The 11,893-nt window shown below is 44.3% G+C and overlaps 1 protein-coding gene across 1 annotated transcript in view; it reads right to left on the bottom strand.

Annotated features, from left to right (window-relative positions):
* GALNT10 (polypeptide N-acetylgalactosaminyltransferase 10) overlaps positions 1-11,893 on the bottom strand; it is a 219,924-nt gene that overhangs the window by 84,451 nt on the left and 123,580 nt on the right. Inside the window, exon 4 of the mRNA XM_081826212.1 lies at positions 6,597-6,763. Within this exon, the coding sequence (XP_081682338.1) occupies positions 6,597-6,763 (167 nt within the window). The remainder of the gene's footprint in view (positions 1-6,596; positions 6,764-11,893) is intronic.

The raw sequence follows: 11,893 nt of genomic DNA, 5'->3' as shown, positions 1-11,893 counted from the left end.
AAACAGAGGGTTTTAGAGGGGAGGGGGGTGGGGGGATGGGTTAGCCCAGTGATGTGTATTAAGCCGGGCACGTATTGCATGGAGCACTGGGTGTTATACGCAAACAATGAATCATGGAACACTACATCAAAAACTAATGATGTACCGTATGGTGACTAACATAAGAAAAAAAAAAACATATTTTGAGAGAGAGACCGCATTCACACATAGCTTTTATTACAGTCTATTGTTATAATTGTTCTATTTTATTATTAGTTGTTAATCTCTTATTGTGCATAATTTATAAATTCAACTTTATCAGAGGTTATGTATGTATAGGTAAAACTATGGTAAATAGGGAGTTGGTACAATCTGTGGTTTCAGGCATCCACTGGGGTCCTTGGGACATATCCCCACCCATAAGGGGGGACTCCTAGACTGTACGGGCAGGTAAGCAGTTTAGGCCACTTACCGCCAATCTCTTTGAGCCTTGGTTTTGTCGTCTGTAAGACGGAACTGCTTCTCCTGCCCTCATACTATAGAGGGAACGGTATTTCACCTCTGGGGTGGTCAGGGGAGGTGATGCTGGGCAGGCCAAAATCCAAACAGTCATTCCGCCTGCACGGCCTGCTTCATCCTTTCCTGCCTGTGGTGCACTCACTGGCATGGGCTCTGCCCTGCCAGGGAGGCTTCCAGTTCCTCAGCCGCTCAGCTTGTCCCGGGGTCAGTTAGTTCAGGAGGAGAGCGGGAGGAACAGATCAATGTTGTGTTCTCTGGATCAGCCTCTCCAACAATACTGCTCATATTCTGGGGTCATCTGACTCCCTTCTCTATTTCACAGTTGCCACAGAGGAGGAGAGATGTGACAGTCAGTTTACAATGACAAGGGGAACGGATTGTAGAAAGTTAAGGAAGAGAAGTCCGGATACAAAGTTAAATACGACCGGATGACCATGACACAAAGTGCAACGTAAAGGCACTAAACGTCGGCTTCCAGTATGGAACATGATTTAGCTATTAAAAAACAGATGAGATAGCTCTCTGTCTTTTTGACTTAAGGGATGTCTGTGATATATTAACAGGAGTAAAAAGAGTAATGTGTACAGGATGACCCCATTAAAAGGAAAAAAAAAACATGTAAAGATTAGGGGTAAAGGCTTTAGCATCAGCATGCACGGTTTTAAATCAAAGCTCTGCTTCTTTGGGCTAAGTATGTGCCAGCTATTTCCTTAACCTCTCTGTATCTCAGTTTTCTCATCTGTAAAATGGGGATAAAAATATGACCATTTTCAAGTAGAAAAAAGTGGTTTGAAATCATTGAGTCCAGTGGTTTTCACTCCGGGAATGACAGAACCCTCAAGAGTGGCATGGGAATGAATGAGGGAATTCACTTAGCACAAAGTAAGCACTCAGTGAGTACTAGTTCTTGTTACTACATGCTGTTACATGTTAGTATTACTATGCAGGATAATGCACATCAGATTATTAACATTAGTTACCTCAGCTGGAGTGAAGCTAGAGGGGGATAGGGAGGGTATGAAAAAGGAAATGGACATGAAAAGACACTGGACACCAAACAAGACATACAAATGGCAGATAAGCATGTGAAAAGATGCTCAACAGCAAAGGTCATAGGGAAATGCAAATTAGTACAACGAGATACTCCTACACACCTATTAGAAGGGCAAAAATCCAGAACACTGACAAGTCCAAATGCTGACTAGGGTGTGGATCAACAGCAACTCTCATTCATAGCCAGGAATGCAGAATGGTACAGACACTTTGTAAGAAGAGTCTGGCAGTCTCTTACACAACTAAACATACTCTGACTATGTAATCCAGCAATTGTGCTCCTTGGTATTTACCTACGTTAGCCAAAAACATGTCCACACAAAAACCTGTGCATGGATGTTTATAATCGGGTTTATTCATAACTGCCCACACTTGGAAGGAACCAAGATGTCCTTCAGCGGAAGAGTAGATAAATAAACTGTGATATGTCCAGATAATGGAGTATTAGTCTGCACCAAAAGGAAATGAGCTACAAGCCATAAAAAGACAAGGAGAAACCTTAAATGCATATTGCTAAGTGAAAGAAGCCAATCTGAAAAGGCTACATAGAGAATGATTCCAGTTATATTAGACATTCTAGAAAAGGCAAAACTATGGAGCCAGCAAGCAGGTCAGTGGCTGCCAGGGGCTAGGGGGAGGGAAGGATGAACAGGCAGAGCACAGAAGAGTTCTAAGGCCGTGAACCGATTCAGTATGATCCCATAATGGTGGATATATGTCCTCATACATTTGTCCAAACCCACAGAATATATAACACCAAGAGTGAACCCCAATATAAAACTATATATTTGGAGTGATAATGATGTGTCAACATAGGTCCCTCAATTGTCACCAATGGACCACTCTGATGCAGGTGCAGAGCACTGAAAGGGCCTGGGGGCTAGCTACGTGTGGGGTGAGGGTGGAGGGGTATATGGGAACTGTCTGCACTTTCAGCTTAACTTTGCAGTGAACCTACAATTGATCTACAAAATAAAGTCTATTAAAAAAAAAAACCCTGAGAGGGGGGGTAAATCCTAAATGCTAATAGTAATTGCCTGCAGATGATAAGGTTATCAACAGGTCTTTCTGCACCTTCAACGTTTTCTCCTTCGCTCCTAGCCTGGGCTCACGCCGTTCTCTCGGCCTCCAACACTCTTCCCCTCCCATGCCCTGGGGAGTAGTATCTACTTATCCCTTAGGATTGAGTTTAGCTGGAATTTTCTCTGCGATGTCTTCCCTGACCTTGTCTGTGCTCCTCAAAGCCTGGATCTCCACCAATGGGCACACATTCCATGGTCTTACAATTGTCCCTTACCCCGTCTGTCTGCCCTTCAAGATGTGAGTGGCTGGGGGGAAGTCTGTCTTAGTCCTGTTGCATTCCCAGCGCCTCGTACAGCAGGTAGTACAGTCAACTCATGAAATTTGTTGAATATACGAATATGAATTAAATCAGGAGAAGTGTAGAGAAAAACAAAATACGCAGTACAAATCTCAGGGTTAAAGAACTGAAACAGTACGGTGCAAGTGGGGAATGGGCACCCCAATAGTTGTGGGGGTCCTGGAAGCAGATGGAGGCTGAGAAAGGAACAGACCCATATGCTCAGGGGCAGTGTCAAGAGTGGTATGTTGAAATGCAGATCAGGACAGGGCAAAATGGATGGCCTTGATGGGTCCCCACGACTGGCATGGTATGAGAGTGCAGGTCAGAATTAATAAGCCCATCGTGGAAAGAGGACCTGACTCCGGCTTCATTGGTGAGGGCCTCTCTTGTGTGAGCCAGTGGGTCCAGCAATGTCCATAATCCTCCCAGCACCAATCACTGCCAACAATCCATCAATAGCTCTGCAAACACTTGAAACACTTGCTTAAGATTTCCTCCTAGGGAACCATTCCCTGTGCATGTGTTTGTTTGTTCCCTGATGGGGAGTTGAACTGGGGAGAATACCGTCAATGAGATCATACCATAGCCTTTCCTTTCTGTACCTCATCATCCAGGGAGCCCATCATCATTCAGGTAAGGACAATAACCCTTTCCATTACTACATATCCTGTTTTTCTGCAACACCAACACTATTTGAAAGTGGGGAGGAGAAGGAGAAAAGGAGTAGAAAAAAACCAAATGAACAAAGGCCTCTCTTGTTTCTTCTAATAAACAATCTCCCATCCGGGCAGTGTAATCTGGAGGCAAGTCTGCTCCCCTATACCCTCATCGCTCTCTCCCACTAGAGCAAAAACACCTCTATGTCCTCCTAATCCTCAAGCAAAGCTCACACATTTGAAGAGCTTTTGGACACCCCTGGAAAACTCTGTAGCGCTCTATTTGCAGGCAAGGCCAGGATTATTCTGGGGTCAGCATCAGCTTCCAGTCTAGTCCCCAGTGCTGCCTGCACAAAGCTGGGGATCTTATTTCAAGCATTCATCTACTCCAATTTTGTCTCCTACCCGAGGTCTCAACCCTTAGCTGAATTACAATTAGTTGCCCTGAGGAGCCTGGAGGAGACTCATTTCAGAGGAAAATGCCTTCTGCTGAGCAACACCAATCTAGCCTGTAGTTAGCATCTGTAAATTTCAACTCTGAGAACTGCCTCTGCTCACATGGCCCAGAGAAATCTTTTATGATGGCCCATATTTGCTGTACTTTGGACAGGCCTCTCCACAGTTCTGAAATTGTTTCTCCCAAATCTCATTTTTAAAACAATCACTGCTAAGTTTTCTTCCAAAGCTGCCTTAAGAATTTCTTCTTGAAACTAGAATAATGATTGCTTTTCTGAAAAATGCAGGTTGTGAAATCTGACAGCTACTGTGCAGGACTGAGGGGCATGACGTAGGAGTTGGGTCTCTGGGTTGCACGCCTGATTCATTGAGAAAAAGGGGCAACAATTAGGGGCCTGAGGTATCATTTGCATCTGGGAAATGGGATAGTATCTGTTCTCTTCCCTATCTTATTAGGGTCTGGCAATGGCACCACATTGGATCAATATTTTTGCTCTCTGGAGAAACAGATATGCTAGGAAAATCTCATTCTTATGAAATCTGCCTCTTCTTTCTCAAGACTGCCACATTCTTTTATTATTGGGGGGTGGGTGCATCATGTTATTTTTATCACTGAGGAAACTGGGATATTAGAAGTACAAACCATTATAGTCCAGGATTGGATGTTTTTGATGATGAGCTCTTTATAGCAGGAACTCTGCTCTTTAATACAATGGAAAAGTAATTTATTGAGAAGTGTCCTTGGGGATAGAAAAGAGTATTGCACTTCTGCTGATGTTTCTCATAACCAGCTGAGATGAGGAGGGACAGGCTGCCCCAGGAGCCCAGAGACGGGCTTCTCGTCCCTCCTCTGTAACCAGCCAGCTGTGTGCTCTAGTTAAGCCTGTCCACTGCTCCAGGCCTCGGGTTTTCCACCTGTAAAAGGAGCAGGCTAAGTGATATCTGTGATTATCACGCATTTTTAAGCAGTGCAGCTGCTCTTAGTGAATACCTTTTCAGAAACCAAATATAGACCATGCCAGGAGAGGGAGCTGAACACCCGCCAACCACCGCCCCCCCGCCCCCGCACCGGCGAGGTTTACCCTCTTGCTCACAGTGTTCTGTGAGGCATCCCTGGGCCCTTACTGCTCTGAGATACACACTGGAAGCCAGTAGCCTAGATGGTCTTACAATTCTTTTCTAATTGAGCAGGGAGAAACACTCATTTCTAATCCAGCAGATGTGTGGTTTATTCTACCTCTGGAGGACTCATGCCCCATGACACTCAGAGAGGGACCCTACCAAGTGGTGTAGGGTCAACCCCCAGGACAGCTGATGCTTCAGAACACAGGTGACAGGGACCTGAGGCTGAGCACAAAACACAGGCTAGCACCGGCCACGGAAGGAACGTCTGTGTCTTCCCCAGCCACGGCTGTCTCAGTGGCTGAAGATGACCCTGCTGCTCGTGTGGCTGCGCGCGCGCGTGTGTGTGTGTGTCTGCCACGTATTTCCTTCCTTCCTCCCTCCTTGTTCATTCGTTCACTAAGTCACACACAGTTATGGATCCCCTGCTCTAGACCACGAATGATCTAGTGAGGAGGACTGACAACAAACAGGCCAACCAACAGCCACACACCTACGCAACGACACACGAAGAAGAGTGAGCAGCGCTGGTGGTGCATCTAACGGAAGATGGTGTGAGGAGCCAGACAGGGGAAGAGGCCAGAGGATGTGTGGGCAGAGGGAGCAGCGGGGGAAGATCCCGAGGCAGGATGGAACCTGGCCTGCTCGAGGAGAGAGGGCCCTGCTCTGGTTGGTACCTCGATGGCAAGAGTGGATGAGCACAGCCCTGCCTACCGCGGCCGTCGGGTTCAACCACGGCCGCGAGCCCGCTCAGAGCAGGCAAGCTGTAGCTCAGTCTTCTCAGCGGTAGAATGGTGTGGCAGACACTGGAGAAGGGCTCACTCAACACCTTCTCTAATGCACGTCTCCCTTTCCTACCTCTCTTCAAGGGGCCCCAAATCAAAACACTTCCATTTCTAGCCATCCTGGCAGATAGGGATGCCTGGATGTCAGAGTTCTGGCCAAAAGTCTTTCCTGAATAAGAAGGCAAAATCTTGAAAAAGGGAGGCTTTGTTCTCTTTACCCTTCCTCCTTCTCCCTGTCTGAAAGGCAGACTTCCCAGAGGTACAGCAGCCATTTTGTGACCATGAGGATGAGGAAGCCAGAACAGAGAAGCCTGGTGCTTTGATGATAGCCTGAGGCAGCTGTACCAATCCTGGATCCTATTAGAAATGAATGAATGAATGAGCCCCCTTACTTGTTTGAGCTATTGTTTATCGAGTTTTCTGTTATTTGCAGTTTAGTGCACTTCTACATCGATACAAACAGGATAAAAACAATGTACTTCATGGGATGTTGTGAGAACTAAATGAGATACTGTGTATAGGGCCAGGGTCACGGCCAGGCACACAGCAAGCATCAGTAAACAGTGTCCCACTTGTTGGTGCTGCTGAAGAAAACCTGCCACCCTTGTGGCCAGTCACTGAATGAAGTGTGGGGGGCAGGAAGCTGGGTGGGGTGGGCCCTACCTCGATCGCTGAAGTCATCAACCAGCACAATCTCGGCGATCAGCTCCGGGGGCGAGCGGTTCAGCACGCTGTGGACGGTGCGGAGGAGGGAGGACCAGCCCTCGTTGTGGAAGGGGATGATGATGCTGGTGTTGGGGAGTGTCTCCAGGTAGCGTTTGCCATTGCAGCTAGGGGAAGACACAGGGGACAGGAGACGATAGGTTCAGCTCTCATCTCGCCAAGAGAACTCCACAAGCACACGGTTTGGCTAACTGCAAATGCCACACCTTTCTAGCCTTCTGGGAACGAGTGAAAGCCAGGGACACCTCAGTCACTTTAGAACCTCCTTCCACTTAGCACCCCGAAGTCCTGTCTCCAATTCCTACATACACGGTGGACAGCCCCTGACTCTGTATAAGAGCAGTTATAAACCCACGACAGCAGCCCTGGGGTTGGGTGCCCTCCCTCGCTACAGGAACATGGTTCCCCATCCTCATGATTCCACGTGGAAGACAGCCCTTCAGTAACGCTCTGGCCTCTCTCCTCACCCCTCGCACACTCCTCACCCGTGGAGGAGAAACCATTTATGCCCGAGTTTGGAAGAATCAACTGGGCTTCACTGGCCCAGCCCCCTCCGCTCTCCCTCCCTGGGCTCTACTGGCGGAGGGCACGTTTTCACTTCTGCTCAGTCCCATGGTAAGCTTGGGGGTGGGAGGTCCTGCCCCTGTGGGCCTTTAATATCATTGTAACACCCAAGAGAATTAACATAGTTCCTTAATACCATCAGATATCTAGTTGGTGTTCAAGTTTCCCTGATCTGCTATCTTTTTACAGTTGTTTAAATCAGGATCAAGACAAGGCCCACATGCTGCCTTTAGCTGATGCACCTTCTAAGTCTCTTTTTTCCTTACAATTAGTTTGTTGAAGAAACTGGGTCATTTGAGCTGTCGGATCTCCTACAGGCTGCATTTTGCTGCTTGCATTGCTGTGGTGTCTCTGAATACCTTCCTCTGTCCACCCCTCCTTGGCTCCTGTAAATTGGCAACTAGGTCTAGAGGCTTGGCCTAATTCGGTGAGATATTCTGGCAACCTCTTTATAGTGGTGTGAGCCTCCTATAGGAAACACATACTCTTCAGTGGTCTTTCCTTTTGTGATGTTGGTGGCCACTGATGATCAATGCCTAAATCCTTCAGTTCATCAGGGGTTTTCAAAATGGTGATACTCTTATTCTATCATTCTTCATTTACTAACTGGGATACTATAATGAAGAAAAATCACCACATCAACTATTTGGTTGAGGTACAGGAAAGTATAGGAAAAGTACAGGAAAGACATGACACATTCTTTTTTTTTTTTAAGACTTTATTTATTTGACAGAGAGAGACACAGTGAGAGAGGGAACACAAGCAGGGGGAGTGGGAGAGGGAGAAGCAGGCCTCCCGTGGAGCAGGGAGCCTGATGCGGGGGCTTGATCCCAGGACCCTGGGATGATGACCTGAGCCAAAGGCAGACACCTAACGACTGAGCCACCCAGGTGCCCCAAGACATGACACATTCTTGATTGTCAGTTTTCAGAATGACTTGGTTCCCTACCATGTTCCAAAGATGGCCAATTATTTGTTTTCATTATGAACTCATAAATTTTCACATAATCAATGTTTCAGTTCAGTGCAAATATTATTATTCTTATTCGTTCCCAAATAATACCATCTCGAGTCCAAGAGAGTCTTCTCAAGTTGGCTCCTAGTCCTTTGGATATGACCACAGAGTATTGATAAAAGATTACAAAAGATTCTCCATGCTTAACTTGCACATTTTCTGCCCTAACCTGGATCAGCCATTCTGCCAAGGAACCCCGGCTCCAGATTATCATCGAGATCTCCATTTGGATACTGCAATACGGGTGCTAAGGGCATTCATTACTCCTGGGTTGGTTATGGTTTCTATGCCTTTACAGTCGTCAGAGCTAGAAATGCTTTATTTTATTTTATTTATTTTTAAAAGATTTTATTTATTTGAGAGAAAGAGAGAGCACAAGAGGGGGGAGGGGCCGGGAGCTAAGCAAACTCCCCGCTGAGCAGGGAGCCCGATGTGGGGCTCAATCCCAGGACCCTGAGATCATGACCTGAGCTGAAAGCAGACCCTCAACTGACTGAGCCACCCAGGTGCCCCAGAGCTAGAAATATATTTCAATGCATGCATCATGAGTTCATGCTGAAGTTTAATATTTCATAGATAGGACTACAGAGTTTTACTGAACCTTAATTTTATATTGCATGTCCTTTTAATTGAGATATGATTTATATACCATAAAATTCAACATAAGATGCACCCCTTTAAAGTGTATAATTCAGTAGTTTTTAATATACTCACAAAGTTGTACAACCAACACCACTATCTAATTCCAGAACATTGTCATTGCCCCTAAAATAAACTTCATATCCATTAGTAGTCACTACCCCTTATCCCTCCCCTCAGTCCTTAGTAACTACTAATTTGCTTTCTGTTTCCATTGGTTTTCCTATCCTGCACATTTTATGTAAATGGAATCATATAATATGTAGCCTTTTCTGTCTGGCTTCTTTCAATGAACATCTCTTTAAGGTTCATCCATGTTGTAGCATGTATCAGGACTTCATTCTTTTTATGGCTGAATAATATTCCAATGTACGGATATACCATATTTTATCTATGTATTCATCAACTGATTGACATTTGAGTTGTTTCTACCTTTTGGCTATTATGAATAATGCTGGTACAAACATTCATGTTTAAGTTTTTGTGTAGACATGTTTTTAGTTCTCTTGGGTATATATACCAAGGAATAGAACTGCTGGGCCATATGATAACTCCATGTTTAACTCTTCGAAGAACAGCCAAACTGTTTTCCAAAGTGGCAAGAACATCTTACACTCCCACTAGCAACCTATGAGGGTTCCAAATTCCCCACATGTTGACCAACTCTTGTTATCATCCATCCTTTTGATTATAGCCATCCTAGTGGGTGTGAGGTGGTATCTCATTTGGTTTGATTTGCATTTTCCTAATGACTAATGATGTTGAGTATATTTTCAAATACTTAATGGCCATTTGTATATCTTCTCTGGAGAAATGTCTAGTAAATATGGATTTCCTTTTTAGATTGTTCTTACTAATGTATAGAAATATGATTGATTTTTGTATATTAAACTTGTATCCTGCAACTTGCTAAACTCGCTTATTAGTTCTAATTTTGTGTATGTATGTATTCCTCAGGATTTTCTATATATAAGACAATGTCATGAGCAAATAGAGAGTGTCACTTTTTCCAAGCTAGATGCCTTTTATTTCTTTTTCTTGTCTAATTGCTTTGGCTAGAAACTCCAGTATAATGTTGAATAGAAGTGGCAAGAGCAGACACCCTTATTTTGTTCCTGGTCTTAGAAGGAAACGCTTGCAATCTTTCATCAACAAATATAATGTTAATGTTGGTTGTTCATAGATGTTCTTTATCAACTTGCTGAAGTTCCCTTATATTCCTCCTTTGTTGAATGTTTTTATAATGGAAAAGTGTTGGATTTTGTCAAATACTTTTTCTGCATCTACTGGAATGATCATATGGGTTTTGTTCCTCTATTCTATTAATAAAGTGTATTATATTGATTGATTTCCATATGTTGAACCAACCTTACCTTCCTAGGATAAACCCTACTTGGTCATGGTGTATAATCCTTCTTATATATTGCTGAATTTGGTTTGCTAGTATTTTGTTGAGGATTTCTGCATCTACATTCAAAATGGATATTGGTCTATAGTTTTCTTGTGATGTCTTTGTCTGGTTTTATCTATTTTATCTCTTTTGCTAAAAATCTAGGTTCTTAACATTGTTACTTATTTGCTTTTTCCTATAATATATATAATTGCTTCAGAAAAGCAATTCCAATATCATTGCTAACAATCTGATTTTATAAAATTTGAGATTCCTTTTGTCCTTCACTTCTTTTTGTCTGTGGGGTATATTTCATTAGCGATATTAAGGATTTTCCCAGGGCCCAGAAGATAGGATCTGAGGACCAGGCAGGCCCAGGGGGAATGTCAAAACTGTCTACTTTGTCTCCAGTCAGAAGCCAGGTATGGTAGGCAGAGTAGCAGCCCAAAGATATCTAAGCCTTAATCCCCAGAAGCTATGAATATGTTATCTTACATGGCAAAGGGACTTTGCAAATGTCATTAAGGTTAAGAACCTTGAGATGAGTTTGAGAAGCCTGGATTACCCAAGTAGGTCCAATGTAACTACAAGTGTCCTTAAAGGTAGAGAACCTTTCTGGCTGGCTCAGAGAGATGAGAAGGAGGGAGTAGAGAAGTGAAGTGTGAGAGGGACTCAACTCACTATTGCTGGCTTTGAAGATGGAGGAAGGGGGTCATAAGCCAAGGAAAGTGGGCGGCCTTTAGAATTTGGGAATGATCCTCAGTTGATGGCCAACAGGAAAACAGAGTTTCACTTTTCATAACCAGTCTGCCAATAACCCAGATAAGCAAGATTCCCCAGGGCCCTCAGAAGGGAATGAAGCCTGGCCAATACCTCGATTTTAGCCCATGTTGGACTTCTGACTTGCGGAACTGTTAAGAATAACTTTGTGTTGTTTAAACTGCTAAGTTTATGGTAATCTGCCAAGGCAGCTGCAGAAAACTCATACACAAAAGTCATCTTTGATACCCTTTGCCCAGTCTGTAAACATTATTTGCAAACACTTCAAAAGTAGAAGATTTCACAAAAAATTCTCATGAGTCTCACATGGCAGCAGTGGGTTGGAGCTGACAGTGGACACCCCTCTCCATGGAACAGGCGCTCTCTGGGTCCCCTCAGCCTTACACCAGAGCTGTTTCACTCCCTTACATTGCCTCCTAGGCCCCTGGAGACCTTTGAAACTGACAGCCCACAAGTAAAAGGCATCGTGGGAGGGAGCTAGCTCCACAAGACTGGTAAGAAGTTTTTTGGAGAAAATGTGGAACAACAAATGTAACAACAAAATGTCTCCTTTTGTATGCCGCTGCAATCCACTGTTCAACTGCCAAAATGCATCAGGGGCTCTCTGCAACCTACTTTGAAACATCTCAAAAAATAAAATAGATTGACAGATGGAGAGAGGGATGGACAGATACGTGATAAAACGGGGAGAGAAATGCTAACTGCAGAATCTAGGTGGTGGGAACATGAGCGCTCAATGTGCAATTCTTTAAAAACTTCTCTGTATGTTTGATAATTTTCAGAAAGAAACATTAGGGAGAAATGGGTCAGGGTCCCCAGTCTCCTTAGTTTCAATTTTTTTTTTTTTTT

This window comes from Leptonychotes weddellii, chromosome 7 (assembly GCF_054177405.1).
Source record: "Leptonychotes weddellii isolate Sample4059 chromosome 7, ASM5417740v2, whole genome shotgun sequence".
Taxonomy (NCBI): Eukaryota; Metazoa; Chordata; class Mammalia; order Carnivora; family Phocidae; genus Leptonychotes; species Leptonychotes weddellii.
The sequence above is the reverse complement of the archived record's forward strand: the minus strand, read 5'-3'. Positions and strand labels throughout refer to the sequence as shown.